Raw genomic sequence first — 22,515 nt, 5'->3', positions numbered from 1 at the left:
ACAGTTTGTGCCCAGTTCAGAAAAGGTAAATGATCCTATGTTCTGATTACTTGTTTAGTTGGACTACTTCATCTATCCCAAAAATAATTGGTTTTTGATTGTATGTTATAATCTGTTATCTAATTTTGAGTCAAATGCAAACAAAAAATAAAGAAGAAAACGTACAAAATATATGGTGTGTGAGGTACTGGAACAAACTCTAGAGTTCTGAGAAAAGTGCACTGTGATGTGTTAAACTTGGGAATCAAATTTAGTAGTTTAATAGGAACCCAAGTTTCAGCTTCACTACAATGTCACAAGGTCTTTACTTATAATTACCGTCAAATGGGGTAACTTGCAACAGACGTGAAACTTGCAACATATCGACTTGTTACCGAATTGACGTTTCGTGTGCTAGAGTAGCATTGAGTTGATTTTTTATGATTTATTTGACCGTTTATTGAACTTACGTATTACGTGATTTGGATGTTGTTTCTTTCTAGCTTTCTTGGTTTGCTGGAGGTGAAAATCATACTACACGTTTGATCGTATGAAAAAAAGACTGAAAGACCGTACCACACAAACAGTAAACATATGTAATTCAAGGTATTTGTCATCAGTTACTGTAACAGTACTGAATAATGTATTAAGGGACAAGATAAAGGCTTTGTTAATCTTATGCTTACACACAAAAAAATAAATAAAAAAGTTTTTGACTTCCCTTGTGGGGTAACTTGAAACATATTTTTTTATTTCAATTGCTTGATATTTCGTATCGCTTGTCATCAAAAACACATGAAAAAGCTTAATTTAACATGTAACTGTATCGTTGCATTGAAAGTTTATAACTCAGTCAGTTAAATGCACATTTGGTAAAAAATATTGGAAAGACGGGGTTGGTGGTCTGATGGCTACCGCTTCTGCTTCATATGCAGAAGGTCATGGGTTCAATCCCAGGCCCGTCCCTTTCCTCGTACTTTGTAGTTGTATATCTCTCACTTGCTTCTATCTTCCATTCTAAATATATCACACTCAAACTATTCGTTCATAGCAAACGCTAGAACCAGAGACGGACAAGAAACCGTTTCCCTAACGCTTCCTACTTCCACGCGCACGCCTTTCTTACGCCTGATATAAAGGCAGTCTGCTAACCACAAAAGCAAACCTTTCTGCCATGCCTTTCCCCCAATCCATACACTCCCGCATGAACTGACGTGGATGCAGTGGAATATACGGTCTACGTGGGAGTCAGTTCAATGCATCATCAATTCCTCCCCCTTCCCCTCATTGGTCTGCATTCTGACGTGGCAGGTGCCATTGTTGCCTAAAAATAGAAGATCACCAGCACTTATACACTGAGGATGCCTGTTAGTCCCAAGCAGTCATTCGGTTGGTTCCTTGTGTAAGTGCAGCTGATCTGGCGATACTGGAGTGCATCCACGGGCGGCCAATCAAGCTCAAGCTCAAGCTCATTTGAAAAAAATATTGGAAAATTTACATGAGCCGCCTTATAATTAGAAGAACTTGTTTTCTTCAACTGTGATTAATTTTGAAAATTTGTATTAAAATAAATTTGCTGATCAGCAATTAAGTACAGTAATACCTCGATATAACGTAACCTCGATATAACGTAACCTCGATATAACGTAACCTCTTTATAACGTAACTCGATATAACGTAACTTTTTTTTTGACCCCATTTATTTTTACAATTTTTATCAAAAACATGGTTTATGAACTGCTATAAACATTTTTCAAGATTCAAACACCAACCAATACTAAATCAAAGCAATTCAAGCGTTTACCACAGACTAAAAGACGTAACACTTATAACAAATAGCGATAAAAATAATAGTCGAGAGAGCATGTACGCCCAATGCAAAAATTTATGTATTTGGCCGGTAGACCAACAGATGGCGGTAGTGTGTAAACGTCAAACACGAACAAAAACTATGCGAGCGCTGCCGGTGGTGGACTGACCACCTACAATATATTTGAATCGACCGTTAAAAAGGTGGTCGATGGACAACGGTAAGAGTGTGACGTCTGTTTGTCTGTGCGTTTACTATCACTGAATACAGCCAAAAATCGATATCGAAATTTCTCGACGGATTCTGAGGATGCCTCCAGATATTCCGACAATAATTGCTCCATGGACTTATCTTAAACTGTCCTGGTATTCATGTATAAACTTAAAACCTATTCTTAAAATAATTCCGACAGGGATATTCCGGAAATTCTACAAGTTGACCCTCCCGATATTCATGTGTTATTTCTCCAGGATACAAAGTGGATTCAACTATGCATTCTACAAACAATTCCAGATATGATACCTTATACTTTTCCGGAGTCTAGAAATTTACAAATTATTTCAGCATTTTTTCATAGATTCTTCCAGCGGCCTTTTTAAAAAACAATCCAGGTATGATTCTTGGAATGCTCTACAAATTATTTAAAAAACCGTACAGGTATTCGTCCAAAAACCTGAAGAACAATTTTCTTGGCATTTCTCCACCAATTTAATTAAGATTTTCTGCAGAACTTTTTACAAATATTTATGCAGAAACCATTCCATATACTACTTTAATACTAATTTCTATACTAATTTCTAAAGAAAGATTCCAATGATTTCATTGGGTTCTTCAAGTAATTCTTGAAGACGATAAGTCTAGAAATTTTCCTATGGATTTTTTTTTTATTACAAAATATATTGAGGGATTCCAAAAACTGAGCATTCTCCTCCGGAGATCCTCCAGAAATCTCTCCTGAAATACTATCGAAAATTCACAACGTATTCGTTCAGAAACTTTCGCATGAAAAATTACTCGAAGATAGTTCTTGTTTTTGACAGTTTTCTAGTGATTTCTTCATGAATTCGAATAAAAACATTTTTCAAAGAATTCTTGGGACATTCATTCTAAAATTCTGTCCAGAAATTACAAAAAGATTTGCTTTAAGAGTTTTACCACGAGTTCCTCATAACAAAATTCTTGAAATTCCATAACTGCTTGCTAGAAATGTTCATGGATTGCTCAACATTAACATTTTTAAAGATTTCTGAAAGATCTCATTTATGAATTTATTGTATAGTTTCTCCGAGTGTTCAAGGATTCCTCCAAAGTTTTTTCCTGAATGCATTTCATTAGGAAATACTGAAATAAAAAGGTAAAAGTAAAAAATAAAACAAAAAGAAAAATATAAAAAAATTTTATACGGAAAAATATTTTAAAAAAATATGTGAGATAAACTGAAAATGCCTGCTAGTTCAATAATATCAATGTAAGACCCATTTTCTCACCAAACAATACATGATGAACTAAATTCAGAAAAAAAAAATTTCTTCGATATAACGTAACCTCGATATAACGTAACGAAAATAAAAATCGAGTTACGTTATATCGAGGTATTACTGTACCATGACCCCACAGTTATGGATCAAAGAGCGTGGAGTCCAACCTATAAAATTCAATAAAACGACATGGAAAACGTAAAATTGTAATGTAAAAGCTCGAATTGAATCGTTTCAAATTGGAACTTCGGTTAGTAAACTGTTTTGAGTGCAATATTTACATAGCATTGCATAAAAATTAAAAATTGTATTGGTTTCTGAAAACCATATTATGGATCAATTTTCATATTATGGATCGAATTGTGACATATTACGGGTCAGTGCGCAAAATCAAGAAATTTGTAACTCAATGCATCTGTATTCCATGATTTGGCGAAAGTTATCAATATGTCACATATTACTGCAAAAAATAGCAGTGTTAGAGCTGGACACAAGGGTAAAATGCCATTCTTGTTGTGATACTGCATTGTAGTAAGTGAGACATGTACTGTTTTCGCTCCACACCAAGTTTTCCACCCATTTTTGTCTGCAAAAAATGAAATTTACAAACCTTGTTGTTTTATTAGTTTTAACCTTAGTGCTATTGTCTGAAAACGTCGGATCGAATACTTAAAACGGCAGAAATCTGCATTATTTGGAAGTGATCCATAACCGTGGTAAACAATCATTTCCTGGTCCATATTATGGATCACTAGTTAGAAGTGCTAATATTCGGTATTTAGAATCAACAATCGAGAAAAATAATTTTCAATGTTGAATCCATACTAAATCGAAACGAACGACCATGTTTTATAGTTTAACATTTGAATTTTACCACCTGTGGGGGCTTATGAATGCTGACGGCACTTCTTACAGAAAACGACCATATGATAGCTGTGTGGTATCAACTAAACATTTGTCAAATACACCGTTATTTAGCAGTTGAATGTTGTGCTTAACATTACAAATGGTAGAAGACAAATAGTATAACATGGGAAAAATATGTTTTAGGTCAACGTTTATGTTTTGAGCGAGTTATCCGATGTTGAACGCCAAAGTGATCCGTCACTGTGGGTGATCCGTAACTGTATGGGCATGGTACTTTCTGCTATGCAATAAGACCTATAGAGACCATTTCAAGGCATGTATATCAATATGTGATACGTCACTGTAACTAAAAAGTGTATAAAATAAAAATGTGAAGCATAACCTAAAATAAACATTGTATTTGTAGAAAACTTGTACTAAATATTTTTAATGGGTTTCCACGAAATATCACTATGATTTGCAAGAATTTCCCCGTGTTGACACCTGATACAATACCAATTGATTTTTCTATTGATTAGGTTTAATACTCATAATTCAATAAAAATAATTAGTTTTCTTAGAGTATTTTCTGATTATTGCCATTATCATACTGTAGTAGTTTATTGAATAATCTAAATAACTCAATATTGGTTAAGTTTTTGACAGTTGACTTTAGGTAGCACTGTGTGTTGCACACATCGAGGGTAGCACCCAGACAACCAGAATGAACGTATAACGTAATCACCTCTTGCGTTATGCGATGCTTATATGTGTTAAGTTTCAAGTAGGGTATCCGTCAAATTATGAAGGACTTAAGCACGGTGTTGAAATTAAAATCGTATTGCAGTGTCCAAAATCTAAATATTATAGTATTTTGCAATGTCAAGTGTTAAAACTATCCTTTATCTGGAGTATAGTGAAGTAAAAAATTAATTTTTGGAATCATATATACATTTTTTTGACATAAATCTGAAGCTCTTCCTCTGTCCTATTATTGCGGTATTTTGTCCTATTATTGCGGTAGTGCCGTCATATTATTGCGGTACACTAAAAATCTTAGTTTTTTTTACACTCAATATACATTCAATACCACACAATGTTCGAGCATTGGAATTATGCTCCCTCCATGTTAATGACACTGCACGGTACTGTCAGTTTGTGTGACTTTGGACATATATACGAGGAAAACTAATTCATTACTTTATGTCACGATTCGAAAACAAATCAACAGAATCGAATGATTTTCTGCCGGCCTCGTCTCCTCTTTCGTCGTAGGTGGACAATGTTAAAGTGAATAGACAAGATTCTTCCATCTGAGACCACTAGTCGCTAAGTAAGAAATTAATTTGTTGACTTAAGTATAACCTACAATTTTGATGCTTTTAAAAATATTTTCCACTAGCAACACAATTTTAAATGATTGCTTCCTTGCGATCATCTTATGTCTTAGTTTTTCAACGTATTTTTGGCATGTGTTATGATTTTCAGTCATTTTACGTGATTTTTTGGTAAAACATTGTGTTTATTTGCAAAATATTTGTAAATAAGAGGAATAACAGGGTAAAAATAAACATAAACCTTCTGTTTGACTAAATAAATGTATGAATAACATGTCCCAAATTAGAATCCCAATAATATAATTAATGTATCCAGCAATTAAATTTAAAATGAATATTGAAATATACCGATTGATTGATTGATACCGCAATAATAGGCAAAAAGCTATTTTCATTGTCCTATTATTGCGGTATATGCTTTTTCTCAAAAATATAGAACTTTCATTCAAAATTCAATATCTATCATGTAAATACATCCATACTGAACTGATATACCCACTACATTTAATTGTTTTGGTTCTAAACTTAAAAATTTAAGCTTATGAAAACCCGCCCGTAGATAGAGAGACTGATTAAAAATATAGGCTTTTTTTGATGCATCATTTAAAACTGTTCTTCCAACGATCAAAATCGTTTAATTTTTAAAGCATTCATCTGGTACAGCTTGGGAATACTATAACCTTTCATCATCATCAATAATATCCATAGAAAATAGAGTTTTCGGTTAATAATGAGGGTTCAATTCTTATACCGCAATAATAGGGAATATCGCAATAATGGGCAAATTACCCTATCAGATGTTGCGAAAAAGGCTTATGCGTACAAAGAAAAAAGAAGCAAGGTATTATACTCCGAAAAATGACATTTGGCAGTGACGTCATTCCTATCGCAAACTCGAACGAATGAAATAGAAAGCAAGGCCTGCTCTCCTTTAGGGGAACTGTGGGTAAAATGAACAGGGGGGGTAAAATGAACAGGTTTGTGTTTTACGGTAATTATGCAATAAATCTGTGCAAAACGTAGCACCATACCTCAGATTAAGAAACTATTTCGATAACTCTAGCGTGATCTAGAACTGTCAAAAGCTGGAAAAATAAACAAAAACAAAGCACGCCTCTCCGTTTTCTCATATGATGTAAATTTTAACTCGTGGAATTTAAGATTTTTATGACTAAAATCATCAAAAATCTATTGAACTGCGTAGCACATCATATCTTTAAGGTATTTATGATAAGTAGACGGAAATTGAAAGAATTTTTATCTTCCTAATTCTTAGAACAAATGATTTGATTATGTTGATTCTTTGGGGTAAAATGAACCACACGAGATCGGGGTAATATGAATACCATTGCAGGGTGAATACTCCCGGATTTTATTTCAGATGCCGAGAGTTTTCCGGAGAAAATACAAAGACAAACATCGATAGCCATCCAAATGGTCGCCGATAAACGTTCCATCGATTCCGGAATGTCTTTGAGATATGAATTGTTCATGTACCAGATATCGAAAATCGTGCCGCAACCCGTTCAATTTAAATGGTGTTCATTTTACCCCCACTGCATGTTCATTTTACCCCCAGTATGTGTTCATATTACCCCCATTGTATGTTCATTTTACCCCCAAGTATATGTTCATATTACCCCTGTTGCATGTTCATTTTACCCACATGTTTGGAACATTGGCTCTGTTGAAAGCAATTTTCAAAATTATAATAATGATGATAAAATTCTATTTCCATCACAATATTTCAACTTGCTACATTGCATAAACATCCTTCTTCAATTCTGAGCTATGGAAAAAGAATTTGACAGCTTCATAAGCAAGGAAACATGAAAATTGCTTAGGGTGTTCATTTTACCCCCAGTTCCCCTACTATCTTCAAGGCCTCATGCTTTACGATAGGAATGACGACACATGTTTTGATGGAAAATCGTTGTTTACACGTGGGAATAGCCTACCTTGTTGTGTCTACCGTGCTGGAACCTATTATAGAGTGGTCATGGCAGTCGGTGGTTCTGGAAAAACTTCCGGAATTATCACTTTCAAAAATTTTGATGCCCATATTGATATGGTTCCAAATATGCTCCTAATTGTCCGCTTCCCCTTGGGCACCTGGAACCTACTATAGAATGGTCAGTGCGTCTAATGGTTCTAAATATGCTGCTGGAAGCATCATTTTGAAGTTCGATGCTCACTTGGAATAAAAAGACTTTGATAAAATTGACGTCTTTAGCATTTAAGTATTGAATTTGAATTTTGAATCGAAATCCGTACATTCGATTCAACCTTATTAGAGTGTACGGATTTCGATTAAGGTGATTATGGAACGAAGCCACACCTAAAATTTTTCAAAAGCACAAGACTTGTGAACCAAAAAGCGCCCCGCGTTGAAAATTCATCCCATTGGTCACGACCAGCAAGCAAGCAATTTGTTTGGTTTTCAACGCGAACTGTTGTCAGATTCTCCAGTCTTGTACACTTAAAAAATCAAAGTTTGGCTTCGTTTTATAATCCCCTTAACGACAAGTGAATTTTTCTCCTGTTTTTTTTAAGGTTTCTACTCAACTCAGGCTCATTTTGGGATTAATTATGACTTAAAAGAATCGGAAGTCAAAGAAAAAGAATGATCAATTGCCTTTTACAAATCCAGATATTTTTAACAGAGGTTTTTATTTGGCTTAGTGCTTAAGTGTACGAATTTCGGTTCCACAGGGTACTGATGTCTCCTTTCATCCTTCCACTCCATGTCTTGAATAACGGCTGAAGAGCACAGAAGTTTGCATAGTCGAAGTTTGGTGAATTGAGTGAATAAGTTTTATGTTCTTAGCCCTGACATAGATCGTTTTAGTTATAAACGAATGGTTCTCATGAACATAAATTATCAGTTTCATAAAATGCAATTTTTCCTACGATCGATGGAATGAATAAAACTTTCTGTTAGTTGAGTTTTAAAACCAGGTGTTAAGATTTTCACATGAATTTTAACCGGAAATAAGTGTTCTCTAGTATTCAATGATTAGTTTGAGCCATTTTCTTACTTGAAATAATTCATCAATGCAAAATTATATTATTTCGGTTATTTTATTACATTGGTCAAAGCCCGGAATCTGGATTGGGAACTATTGCGAAAAATCTTAAAAACAAGGCTACTAGAACAGCGTTTCCCAACCAGTGGTACGCGGACCCCTAAAGATTCATGAAGGCGTCTCTTATTTAAAAGGCCGCGAGACTTCAAATATTACTTAAAATCTCAGCAAAGCTAAGACGATTTTTCGATGTTTGAACTGTCACGTGTCTTGTTTTGTATTTTATTCGTGTTTGTCTCCATGTTCACCGGAAGCGGCTTCTGAAGCTGGTCATTGTACGGTCACCTGGCATTTGCATACTAGAACGCTATCTATTGTGGTGCTTCTTTCAAAGGGCAAACCGCACACTGGAAGCATTGAAGTGTAGGTGTCTTTAAAAGTGTCAATACAGGCAGGACGCAGGGCAAGTGTGCCACCCGGGGCAAAAATGTCACCTACAATTTCATATAGTTAAAATCAATTTTCTGAAGTTTAACCCACGATAAGCTTGAATAAAGGTCTAATTCATGTTTGTGTAAATGTTGCGTTAGATAAAATACTAGGAAAAAATATCAAGAATTGCCAAATATTTTAGGAAAGATATACTGGAAGATAAGGTTTGACTACCATATAATCCAAAACATAATGAGTTTTCCACATAATATCTACCATTTACGATTGCTCTATACAGTCGTGAAGAAAAATGTTCAAAGAATTTCTTTTGACATTTAGTTTTGCATGTATAAAATAGTATATAATATGGGGCAACAGAGACACACCAATTTGCTCATATAAAACCAAATGAAGGTTTTTTGCTTAGTATTGCATTAAATCAATGTTTTTTACTAATTGAAATCAAAATAGGATATTTAAAAAGGTTTCTGAAGACTTTAACTATTATTTCGAAAACTGAACTGTTTGCATAAGTTACGGGTTTATTATAAAATTAACTTCTACATTTACCGCAGTTATTATCTGTACCTATTCAAGCAATAATAGTTCAGATGAGGTTTTAGTAATATATCAGATTTGTTATATTTTACTCATGTTGTCTTCTGGCTCCATACGAGTGGCACACTTGCCCCGTGCCTCGTTGAAAAACTTCATAAGTAGTAGATTTTATAACACTTCAAACCATCATGAATTTCCCATTTTTCAAAATCTTATCGATTACATCATTGAGAACAAAAGGTGAGTTTGTCCTTACAGTGGAATAGTCTTATAAAATTGCAATAATTAGCCATGATTTGAACCGATATATCTTAAGGTGTCTTCTTGACCACAAACCCCCCTACTTCCTGTTAAAGTTCATGTCCAGATCGGAAATTTTGGATTGAAGACCCCATTTACAGAAAGTCCAACATCGATCGTAGTGAATACCGCATTTCAATAAACTTATTCCATTCTGTGAACCAGTCCATTATATTGAAAAGGTCTGTTCCGAAGCCCTCTAAGCTTGAACATTCGAAAGACCTAGACCTTTTTACCTTTTCACCTTGTGAAATTCCATTATATCAATACTAGTTTTGATACAGTTATTTGTATCAAATAAGCTTTGATTCTTATGGTAATTTGTGTTAATTGCTAGAAGCAGAGTCCAAATTGTGCATTACTTTATTCAAGTCAGCAATTTCATAGATTCTATAAAGAATCATCAATAACGATAATCATCTAAACATCCTAATCTGCTTCTGGCAACACCGGTCCCAACCGCATACACCCACGGCGCGCGTTTCGACGGGTAAAATCACTTCAAAACTCGCACCGATCGTTAGTGTCATTCTACATTCCCTTGCTGTCCTGTGCAACAAACGGGTGCGTAAGTATCATCAGTTCGTAAGTTCGTTCCTCCGTTCAGACCGAAAGATTTCGTCCCACTTTTCATGGACACAGAGACATCGCTGTTCATCTCAACTTTACATTGCTTTTACCCTTCTTTTTCTTCGTCTTGCTACTTTCGCTTCTACTTCTGCTCTGATCCCAGCTGTAGTACTTCTATTTTCGAATCATTCTCCACTACACAGCTACTACTCGTCCTTCCTCCCCGAAACCCCAACCTTCTCCGTCGTGATTCCTCCTCATTAGATCTTGGATGAAAACAACAGGAAAACTTCTATTCGCTCCCATTTAGCAGCAGCATTTCGATATTTTCCCTCATTTCCTGCACCGCTGCCGTTCGGTTATTCGAAGATCCCTGCGCTGCAATCACAACGATAAACTCCACTGCCAGCAACCGGTGGCAGCCCAACCGAAACCGTAACCGAAACCGAACACTACGGCGACAGTCAGTTGACGTTATTTATCTTCTCGGTGTTCCAATTTTGTGTAAAATTTAATTATAATATTTAAAAATAGATAAATTACAACGACGACTACGACGAGCAAGTCTTCGCCGTCGGTAGGCTGCATGGCTCAGATGTTTGCGTGTCGTCTTCCAACTGTTTCGCGTAACTGCGCAGGCGTCACTGTCTACCGTCTTCGTCGTTGCAGTTAACAGTAGTAGCAGCTGGCGAATCGTGATTTATGACTGCACCGAGCTCACATTGCACAGGGCAGGGTGGTAGTTTGGAGGAAGGTGTCGTCACTAAACGCGGCGAGCGCACCCACCTGTGCAGCAAATGAGAGTGGTTCATTGATTAGTTTGTTAATGGCTGCCGTGTGGGATCAAAGTTGAATGACTTGTGCACATCATCATCATCGTCATCCCGTCGTCGTAATGGGGCGAGGATGATGGTTCGTCCCTGATGTCGTCGTCCACCCACTCTATTGTGTTGTGTGGAAGCTGTGGCGGGGAGGCAAACGACCACATATGCAGTTAAAAACGATCCCGAACTCTGCGATCGTGAGTGCCCCCCGTACTAGGGCACTCACCGAGGAAGGCCGAAAAATGAAAATTCTCATTTTTCCCGTTTTCATTTTAGTTCTTCTACGAAAACGGCAGAGCGCAATTGGTCATAGACGAGGCATTCCTGAAGGATGCTGGTGTCTACACGCTAACTGCCAAGAATATCGCCGGTGAAAAGTCCTGCTCGTGTAATGTTGTTGTGAAGGGTCGTCTACCGAACGAAACGTCCGATTCCGAACTAGCCAGTGATATGGAACCAGTGAAGCCGTCCGTCCAGCTCCAGCTGAAGGACGTATCGGTGTTTGAGGGCAAGCCGGTACGCCTGGATTGTGTGATTGTCGGTCAACCGGAACCGGAAGTGATTTGGTATCATGGTGATCGTCCTGTGAAGGAATCAACAGATTTTCAGCTGCTATTCCAAGGAGATCATTGTTCGCTCGTGATCCGTGAAGCATTTCTAGAAGATGCTGGCGAGTATCGTGTCGTCGCTATTAATAGCGCTGGTGAAGCTTCGAGCAAGTGTAGTGTAATTGTGACACCGTTGAACATAGCGGAACCAGCTGTACGTCAACCGGCCGAGCGTATCCTGCCAGCGTTGGGGGCGCCACCCAAGTTCGAGCGTCTTCTCAGTGATATCCTTGCGGCCGAAGGCGAAAAGTGTCAGTTTGAGTGCGCCGTCAGTGGCGATCCGCGGCCGAACATCAAGTGGTTCGTGAACAATCGCGAAATCGTGGAAAATCCTCGTGTGCATTCGGTGTATCGCGACGACGGAGTTGTGAAACTGATAATCGAACAGGTGTTCCCCGACGATAAGGGTGTGTACACGGCCAAGGCCTTCAATCCGTCTGGGGAAGCCAAATGTTTCTCGAATTTGATCGTGAAATCGATAAACGCCGCCGAGTTTGAATCTGTCCCCGCCTTTCTCAGCGATAGTGTTGTGTGTCCGACTTTCAAGGAACTGTTTGCGGATCGCGTCGTGAAGTTGCATGAATCGACAAAATTCGAGTGCATTGTGGTGGGTAAACCACAACCGAAGATCAAATGGTTCTTCAACGATCAACCAGTGCAAGGACATGACTTCTTGGTTTCAACCAGTGGAGATCGTCAAGTGCTTACGATTCCGGAAGTGTCACCAGAATTGGCCGGAAAGATCACCTGTTTCGCAGAAAATGAAGCTGGAAATGCGCAATGTGTGGCCTACGTGAGATTAGCTGACGCTTTTGGAGTATCTTTGTTACCCATGCAGCCGCTGATTACGGCTGAATCAATGCTCCAGGTAGATAATAGTGGATCGTCTTTTGTGACGCTTCAAAAGCAGGTAACCACTTCTTCCTCGTCTTACTCCTCCTCGACGCTGGTCGAGAATGGAGTATCGCAGTCCGAGGTACACTCGAAATCCGCCCATTTGGATCGCTCGTTCAAGCAAGTCGGTGGCCAAGCTCCAGAAATCGCCGAAACCAAGCAGTTTGCGCAATTCCACCAAGCCAACAACCAGCCACCAATGATCCAGCAGGAAACATCGATTCTCAACATCGCGAACAACAATGCTTCCGAATTGCATGAAACGATCATCGCCAACTCTGGTCAAATCAGCACTGGCAAACCGGCTAGACGTAGTTCAGCACCACGCTTCGTATCGCCCTTCAACGGCAAAATCGTCGATCAGGGTGCCGACGTCGCATTCGAAGGCATCATCGATGGCTACCCGACGCCTGAAGTTAAAGTCACGAAGAACGACGTTGAGCTGCAACCTGATGGCGAACGCATCGCTGTCTCCTACTCACTCAACAAGATTGTAGTCGAACTGAAGAACGTCTCGACAAACGACGCAGGACGTTACACCGCCACAGCATCGAACGCCGCCGGTGCTTCATCCACCACTGCCGATTTGGTCGTCAAGAGTAAGGACCCACCTCGACATCGACATCATCTTTCTTGCATCTATTATTACCTATCTTCTTCCTTCTTCTTCTTCCACTGTCACAGAGTCTATCTTTCCACCAGTGTTTGGACGCCGACTTCAGGCCCAGAGTGTTCACCGTGGTGAACGTATTATTCTGGACGCTGAAGTGAGTGGAACGCCTGAGCCAACCGTCGCTTGGTTTAAGGACAATCGTCCAGTCCAAGAAGCTCTTCGACCAGGAAGCTACACGCTACAGCAGGTTGGACCGACCTGCAAACTGATCTTTGAACAGATCGATTTCGCCGACGCCGGCAAGTTTATGATCGTAGCCCGAAATACGGGAGGTGAGGCCCAGAGCATTGCCGACATTGCTGTCATGGAAGCGGAACAACCGCAACCACAGCCCCAGAAACATGTGTCTTTCATTGACGTGAAAGAGCCGCAGGTAATTATCGAATTAAGTGCGCGTGTGGTTAATCGGTTATTAGTGTTCGGGGAACTATTGATTGGATAATTAGTGAAAAAAATCGTACCACCGCCGTGATGACTCTGTGATTAAATGATTCTAGCCTTCAACCAATCCTAATATTCACATTTCCGTATGTGTCATTTCTTTTCTCATCTTCATATCTCTGTGTCTCACTTCCATCTGTCATCAATCGATCTATGTTTCACCACATCATACAACAGCCTCAACCAACTGGTGAAAGCATACCCGGCGAGCCCGGCTTCACCGCTCGTCAAGAGTTCTCCGCCGAATCTAAACTGCAGGGTCCCATCACAGAGTCCACCATCGTCACCGAAACACGACGGACAACTGAGGCCACGATGCGTATGGAACACAAGGTCAACTTTCCCGATCTTCCAGTCACCTTCTCGCAGCGTACACAGACGCCCACGATTCCACTCCGATCGGAGGGAACCATGGCACAGACTGACGTACAGACAAGCGCTACCAATACAGACCAGGTAGCGACACGCACAGACGCTACACAGACACCAATACCACCAAAACCTCCATCAGCCAAAACAGTGGCCTCACAAACACCTCCACAGGTGGAACCAAAGCCTTCGGCAGAAGAACTCAAAACCGAAACGAAACGTAATGCGTTCCAGTATTTTGAAAAGATCGCAACCAACGGAACTGCGGCACCACCACCAATGGTTCCAAAACCCACCTCATTCAAACCACTCAAATCACCACAGGTAGCGATCGATCAAACACACAAGCTGGTAGGTGAAGAGAAATTCATTTATAACGCACATACTCCCGGTCAAGATATTCGAAGCTATCGGCCGCCGGAACCCCAGCTTCCATCTGAACCAAGTAGCACCTTAGAGTCCACAACGACTAGTAGCAAAATTAGCTATCAAACAACGCAACGTGTCGACTTCCTTCAGCCCCAGGGCGTAACAGTTCCGACTCCTCCGATATACCACCAAGAACCTCATGCACCGATCGTCGAAACGCACCCCCATCGTCCCTTTCCGAAATCCGACTCGACTCCGATCCCTCTCCTGGTACCCACAATCATTGCAACACCCGATGCACCACCACTCATCTGTCGACCTCATCCGGAGCGAGCACGCAGCTCGTCTCCAAGACCTTCAGCCGAAGCCATCGCAATGGAGAAACTTTGGACTACTCCAAAAACATCCGGCTTCGGTACACTACCACGCACTAGATCATCATCTACTACACCTTCTGTTCGTAAACATTCGCTCGTAGAGGATAGTGAAAGCTCAAAGCCTAAATCCAAATTTCAGCCAATGCAGAGCAGCTTCTTTAGTCAGCAACAGCAACAACATCAGATGATGTATTCATCCTTCTCAACGACGCACCAGTTGCAGACTTCGAACTTGTCTCAGCAGCAGTACTCGCAAAGCATGCAGTACCAGCCGTACAAGCCATCCGAACCCCTCCCGGCTCCTCAACCGATCCAAGCTCCACCACCAACCATGCAGGCGCCACCCAAGCCGATCTTCACTCCAACTCCAGCTCCAGCTCCTCAACCATTCAAACCTGCGGTCCCTCAGCAAACCTTCACACCTGCTCCTGCTCCCGCACCATTCAAGCCTGCTCCCCCGCAGCCTCAAGTCTTCACTCCTGGCCCAGCTCCAGCTCCCGCACAATTCAAGCCAGCTCCTCCTCGACAGCCAACTTTCACTCCTGCTCCAGCTCCAATTCCCGAACCGGAATTCATTCCGGTGCATCACTCGCTTGCTGCGACCTCCACCGGTCCTTCGTTCATTTCTGGACCTTCCTACAACCAGACCCCACAACCGTTCAAGCCACTCCCACCACCTGATATCACTCCAAGTCAGCAAAACTTCTCCGCAACGCCTCTAGAGTTCCCACCAACTCAACATACTTTCGTCCCCGCCCCAGCTCCAATTCCAAAATTTACTCCTGCTCCAATCCCAGCTCCTGAACCCGTTCCTATGCCCCAATTCACACCTGCTCTCGCTCCTATCCCACAACAACCCATCTGTCCTGAACCCATCCAGCAGCTGCCTCCCCCACAATTTATCCCTCAACAACCGATGCAAATGGAGCAGCAACAACAGCAGCACTCGGAATTCGTCCATCACCAACAGCTGCAACAATACCACCACCAGCAGCAACACATCGAGGAAGAGATATACAAGAAGAAGTCCGTCAAGGAAACGAAACAGTTGTTTGAACAAACTATCAAACAGCAGGACCTCAAGTCGCCACGTATGATCCAACAGGTTGGATCGCTCCAGTCGCCAACCCGTCCAATGACTCTCCCGCCCGACTTTGGCTACACCCCGGCCGAGATTGGACTCGAGCCGGGACCGCAGCCCACGATGGGCTACGCTCCGAAGCAATCGAACGAACGCAAGAGCTCCTACTATCGTGAGAAGATCGAACAGTCACTGTTTGAGAGCATGGATAAAGTGCCGGAACGTGTTCCGGCTGGCGGTGTCAAGATTATCCCGCCGAGCCCTCGGAGAAAGTCACAGACCCCGGGACAGTCGGATACCGCCGGGATGACTCCTGGTTCGTTCGATCAGCCGCCGGAAGCTAAGAGTACGCCCACCGTGGCCGCCAAGAGTCCATTCACGGCCACCGAGAGCGAATGCGAGAGTGACATGGACGTGAGCCGAAAGGTGAACGGAGTCAGCTCGGGTTATCTGGCTGACACGGAAGAGGTCCAGAAAACGACGGTGGTGTCGTTCAGTGAGCAAAAAACTGAAAGCTTCAGTAGCAGCAGCAAGACAGAAAGTGTCGTAGTGAGCTCAACCGCTGACGCCACTCAACAACAAGAACAACAGGAGCAGAAGGTTGAATCAATCGAATCGAAGGTTGAGAAGGTTGAGGACGCTGCACCGGTCGCGACCGAAGAAGTTCAACAAGAACAGCAACAACAGTCGGAGCAAACTGTCGACGTTACCGAAGAGGTTACCAAGGTTCGCAAAATGCTTGACAGCTCTTGATTGATGTTTGTGTGCGTGATCGTGCGTGACATGTCTTACCACGGCTCCATATTGGGAGCCTTTATTTTAAGTTGCTTTTTGCATGCCAAATTTTATGATTTTTCGCATTTTTTCCTCACAAATTTGAACGAATGATCGTAACCCTAGCAAACAGAGTGTGAGTGCTAACGAAACACACAAAAAATCAGACCAAACCGCAAGTCAAATCGATCTATGTCAAAGGTTTATTTTTGCTTCCTACCCAAGATCAGCTCGACACGGCGGCAGCCAACGTCACCACCGAGTAGACCCAGACTGCGCGCGCAAAAATAACAGAAGAGAACCACCAGTCTTAACGTCTTATCGACGCGGGCACGTAAAGACGACAACGACGACGACCACGACGCTTCTTAGCAATTTGTGTGTCAATGTGAAATTCCTCGCTTGAATTGTTGCGCTTTGCAAATTTCTGCTTCTAATTGGTTTTTATGTTTTCTTCCTTTTTTCGGTTTCATTATATCGTTTTTATTGCGTAGGAATCCGTCACGGTTCAAGAAGAAGGACCACAGAATTTCCTGGCGAACAAGGATCTTCCAGAGGACTTACAACCGGTGAAAGTTCTGCCAACGGAGGAGCCTCTACCTACGTTGAAGCATGTTCCAGTTCCAGCAGCAGTACAGCCCGTCCAAGAACCACAGCCAGTGGTTGAACAGATCCCGGTTGTTCAGGAACAGCCTCCAATGCCTGTTGTTGAGCCAGTTGCTGCACCAACCTTCACACCGCAACAGAACGGATACCCATCGGCGAGTGATTACGAGAGCGATTTCGACAAAAAGATCACCCCGGTCTGGCAACCGACTCCAACTGGTCCAACCGACGTGGGCTACAAACCCGTCCATCCGGTGTTCAACCCACCAAAGCCACACGAAACGGGTCCAGCCGCACCACCGCCATCAGTATTCGACCCGATCGACAAAATTCAGCCAACGCCAGTCCAGAAACCCCAGCAGTTCATCGAAAAGATCGAAAAACCCACACCGATCAGCTATTCTCAAAGCACCTCGACCACTCAGCAGAAATCTTCGTCCTTCCAGTCCTATCAGCAACAGACCTTCCAACAGCAACAGCAGCAGCAACAACCACATCACGTTTCCTTCCCACCTGTTGAACCTACGCCAGCCTTGTACTACACTTCGGTTACAGGCCAGCCAGTTCACAACACGATCGCCACCGAAACATCGAACACGCTGCACATGAAGGAATCCACTGAGACGAGCAACCGAGTAGTAAACATGTCTCAAACGCAACGGGTCGTCAACCTGGAGTCCAGCAGCCAATTCATGGGCCAAAAACCAGGTCGCTTCACTCCTGGTGAGTATCGCGAAAGTGACTACGAATCCGATGGTTCCCGTATCCGACCACTGTGGACTCCACATCCATCCGACAGTGACGAGCCGCACTACCGCAGTGTGCGACCGCAGTTCAAACAGCCACGGTCAGCCAGCGTGCCACGATCCGGTGAACACATCCAAACCCCGATGGAATTCGACACCGGTCCAGTGCTGATGCCGTCCAAAATCGAAATCGCCTCGAGCCTCGCCTCTACGCAGCAACAGAGCAAAACCGTCGAATCCGTCGAAGTGCTCCAAACGCAAACCCTCGATCGCAAGTCGTCCTTCACCAGTTCTTCCAAGCGGCTCGCCACCTCGCACGTGTCCAATCTGCGTGATGACATGGCCGTCAAGGCCCACAAGGTCGCCCCCATCAACTACATCCAGAAGGCGACCAACCAAGCGGAAAGCATGTCCCAGTCCTTCAAGACCAAGGCGTACCACTTTACGAACGAGGTGATGACCGACATGCGCAAGACTCCGATCAAGCCGATCCTGAAGAACGCCTTCGGTTACCAGGTGCCAGTCGTGCCGACGGTTGTGGTTCCAACTGCCACCACGCCAACTCCGACCGCTGACGGCAATGCACAGGCCTACCGCGAGGAGTCACGGGTGTCCCAGTATGGTGAGTACCGATTTTTACTATTTTTAAATATGAAACTGATGTCCTTTGTCCCTTTTAAAATCGTGCAGTTTGAGGCGGTGGAACTGTGATCTTGGATGCAAAATTCTGGTTTCGTTAGGACGTTTTTTATATGAATGAGTGTAAAGCGTACAAACATTCAAACATTACACACTAAGCTCATACGGTGAATTTCACCGTAATCTCAACAGCTGAACAGTTCGGTGAAATAAAACACCGTAATTCCGTCGAAATTTTACGGATTCCGGTGATTTTTCACGGAATACTGTAAAAATTTACCGTACTCCGTTAATTTATTTCACCGAACTGTTCAGCTGTTGAGATTTTACAGGAATCCGTAAAATAATTTAAGTGTGTAAAGTCTAAAAGGTATTCAGAATGTATTGTTTTCAGAATAAGTAAATGATATTTCAAAGAAATCATTCATATTGATCTCAATTAGTTTATTTTTTGAGGTTTGTTCAATATCCTTCAAGCATAAATTAATTGATAAGATTGTCTATGACGATTATCCTTTTATAAAATACCAATGCAATGTACAAGATAATATCTCTTCGATAAACTTTCTAAATTTCCTTTTTTTACATAAAATCTGTTCGTACAAGCAACGATGAATGATGCTAAATGTTTGTGAACATTTTTTGACCATAATAAGTAATTGACATATTCATAACCCTAAGCAATTCCGGACAATTCGTAGTTGCTACTCCGTTATTAACCGGAATAATCAAAATTACACAAGAAGCCAACAGAAGTAGTTTTGTTCAAGTTTATAACTAAATATGCATATTTAGACTCATAAAAATGTTATGGGAAAGAAGTGTGATAACATATTTTATTATCATCCTGTTGTCACGGATACATGTTTGTCACGGATACAATGATGACAAATTGTGATATCATTCGGTTATTACTGAAAACAAAATATCAAAATGATAGCATCGATAACGAAAGTTGTTATCAATTCGATATCATACAGTTATCCGACTTTGCCTGGCTCCGCTTATTGAAATTTGTTCTCATACTACCCATATTTAGATCACTAGGAATGGAGTGCAGCATTGTCAAACAAGATCCTCACAATCGCCCGACATACAAGGTAAAAATAATGCTCTGATACCCCGCTTGATTCCTATAAATCCTATAAACTTATGGAATCATAGTTCGTCGGAATTGTGAAGCATATAAACCGCATTAAATTATATAAAAGCTAAATTATAATATTATTCTTCAGAAATTTCATCCGAATGTAATTAAGGTATTTGCCACAAGTTTCCTTCACTTATTTAGTCGAAGATTTTTTTCAGGAGTACATTAAACGATTCCTTCACAGACCTCCCAAAAAATTTCTCCAGGATTTTCATTTGATGTATCTAGAAGAACTCAACCAGAACTTTTTTCAATGATACCCTCAGATTTTTTTTTCCAATGATATCCTCGAAAAATTTCCCAACTTCTGTTCTTAAAGTTTTGTTACAAGATTTCTATAAGAATTTGTCTAAAAAGGTGCATAAGATTTTTGTTTTCCAATTGTTGGAGAAAACTCTTGAGTAAATCCTGGGATATTTCTTAACAACATCGTAAAGATATCAGTAATAAAATTCATGATCAATTCTTCCAAGAGAGTAGACTATCAAAGGTCTACAAACACTTGAGAAAGTCTCGAGTTAAACCCTTAGAAATACTACAGTTATAATTGATTGCTGTAGCGTTTTGTGGCTTTCAAGGCTGAATAAATTTTCAGATTGAAGAAAGCAAGTAGAATTTTCTTCAAAAATAATACATGATATTTTTTGAAAGGACTCCTCATTTATGTAGATATTAGCGAGGAATCTCTGGTTGAATTCATTGTGAAATCCTGGAAGAATTCCTTACAGGTTTGGTGAAATAATCCCTTGAAGAACTTATTGAACAATTCCTGGGATAATCTAGAAGAATTGGTTATGAAAACAACTGAAAGTATTTCTTAAAAATTGCCATAAGAGCTATTCGAGGAATAATTTTTACACAAATTTCTTCAATCATCGAATGAACTGTATTTGTATTTTTTTCTGTAGAAAAAATTGATACGTATTCCTAAAAAAAAGCTCTAAATCAATCTCTAGATGAACTCCTATACATAAAATAGAAGAAAAAAAAAAAGCTCTTGAGCCTCGAATTAGCAATGTGAAAAAAGGAACTTTAACACTGTTTTGCGTAAAAAATGTGCAGAAAGATTCATTTCGGCTTAGTTCATGGCTAATGATAGAATGTTTCCCAGCCAGTTCCTGGCTTCCTAAGGCTCAAGTTATACAAGATCCCATCCATCTTTTGAATAAAAAACACAATGTTCTGTTAGAAAGTACTGTTCTATAGCCCAGTGCGGACCGCACCCACCGCGCCCCGCTTGCTACGCTACTGCTCAAGACCATGATTAGCTAGAAGGATGGTGTGTTCGGCAAAGCTATGAACTTATCCACGGTCTTCTTTTATTGTCAATTTTCTTTTTCTTTTCCGCTCTAAATGCGGGCCGTGTTTACATAAAATGACATCTGGACCAACATCCAGTGAAGGAAAGTTCACCGGATGAACATCGCGTGGATGAATGCGCTGTGAAATCATTCATTTTTTGTGAACACGGCCCGCAAGGAAGGTTTTCTTCCCGCTGGAAGTTGTAGCGTGACGTCATCGTAGATTAGTTTATGGAGGTGATCAAGAGCTATCTGGTAGTAACAGACCTAATAAAGAATTTATCCGCAAGGTGGCATCAGTAAAAAATTTCCTTAAATTTCCTATATCTCGTGATCTTCATATGCTAGTATCACAGAGAAACAGACGTAACACTTAGAACAAATCGCGATCAAAATCATAATCGCAAAAACATGTACGCCCAATACTAAAAACACTTATTTTGGCCAATGGACCAACAGGTGGCGGTAATGTGTAAACATCAAACACGAACAAAAACGACGCGAGCGCTGCGGGTGGTCGATTGATCACCTACCAGATATTCGAATCGATCATTAAAAAGCTTGTCGATGGACAGCGATGAGAGTCTGTTTGTTTGTGCTAGAATGTTGGTGTCTTCGGCAAAGTTGTGTAGCAGATAAAGAGATGGAATGCGCAAAAATTGGTCAACTTCAAATTGTTGTGTTTCCATTGAAAATGCATGAATATAAACCTGAAATACTGCATTTAAAGGTTGAGTGTATGTAAATTGATTGCTATGAAGAGTTTTCACCTTGTGCTCTCCAGTTTTAAAAATGACAAACAAATGCGCAACAAGAGAATCCGATGTTCTCACTTAAAACTTATAAGAAAGCTGTTTTCAAACAGCTTCCGGACAGGAATACCGTATCAGGAAAAAGGAAGGTGGTCGAAATTTTCAAAACTATTCAAATTCCCTAAACAATACCTCGTCCGGCATATTCAGTTGTCCACCTCACATGACCCTTGATCTTTTGAACAACTTTGCCGAAAATATCAACTGTATGGAAAATAAGTATTATGAGAAAAAGTTTACAAAACTGGAACCATTAGCGTTATACTTTTCATCGCTCTTCATCTACTTGATAGCTGTTGAATAACTTTGCCGAATACTAGAAAAAGGAAAAAATCCTAATCAGTTTGTTACTGCCCTTACACGACCTACTGATCTTTGCCTAAGTTTACGATATTCTAGTTCATTATGACATTTTAGTGCCAGACTGCCTTAATCCGCTAAACAACTTGGTCGAAAACACTAACCTTCTAAATTATCAGGACCTCTACACATTAAAAATTAAAAAAAAAGTATTT

At 40.8% G+C, this 22,515-nt stretch overlaps 1 protein-coding gene across 16 annotated transcripts in view; it reads left to right on the top strand.

Moving 5' to 3' along the window:
- The window catches only part of LOC5566335 (titin), a 446,003-nt gene that overhangs the window by 339,325 nt on the left and 84,163 nt on the right, over positions 1-22,515 (top strand). For 9 of the 16 annotated variants that reach the window (XM_021841039.1, XM_021841034.1, XM_021841035.1 and 6 more), the window contains 4 exons: positions 11,437-13,261; positions 13,347-13,708; positions 13,954-16,698; positions 17,241-18,720. In XM_021841039.1, the coding sequence (XP_021696731.1) occupies positions 11,437-13,261; positions 13,347-13,708; positions 13,954-16,698; positions 17,241-18,720 (6,412 nt within the window). The remainder of the gene's footprint in view (positions 1-11,436; positions 13,262-13,346; positions 13,709-13,953; positions 16,699-17,240; positions 18,721-22,515) is intronic. The other 7 variants (XM_021841037.1, XM_021841046.1, XM_021841048.1 and 4 more) reach the window with 5 other exon arrangements.

This window comes from Aedes aegypti, chromosome 2, assembly GCF_002204515.2.
Source record: "Aedes aegypti strain LVP_AGWG chromosome 2, AaegL5.0 Primary Assembly, whole genome shotgun sequence".
Classification (NCBI taxonomy): Eukaryota; Metazoa; Arthropoda; class Insecta; order Diptera; family Culicidae; genus Aedes; species Aedes aegypti.
The sequence above is the reverse complement of the archived record's forward strand: the minus strand, read 5'-3'. Positions and strand labels throughout refer to the sequence as shown.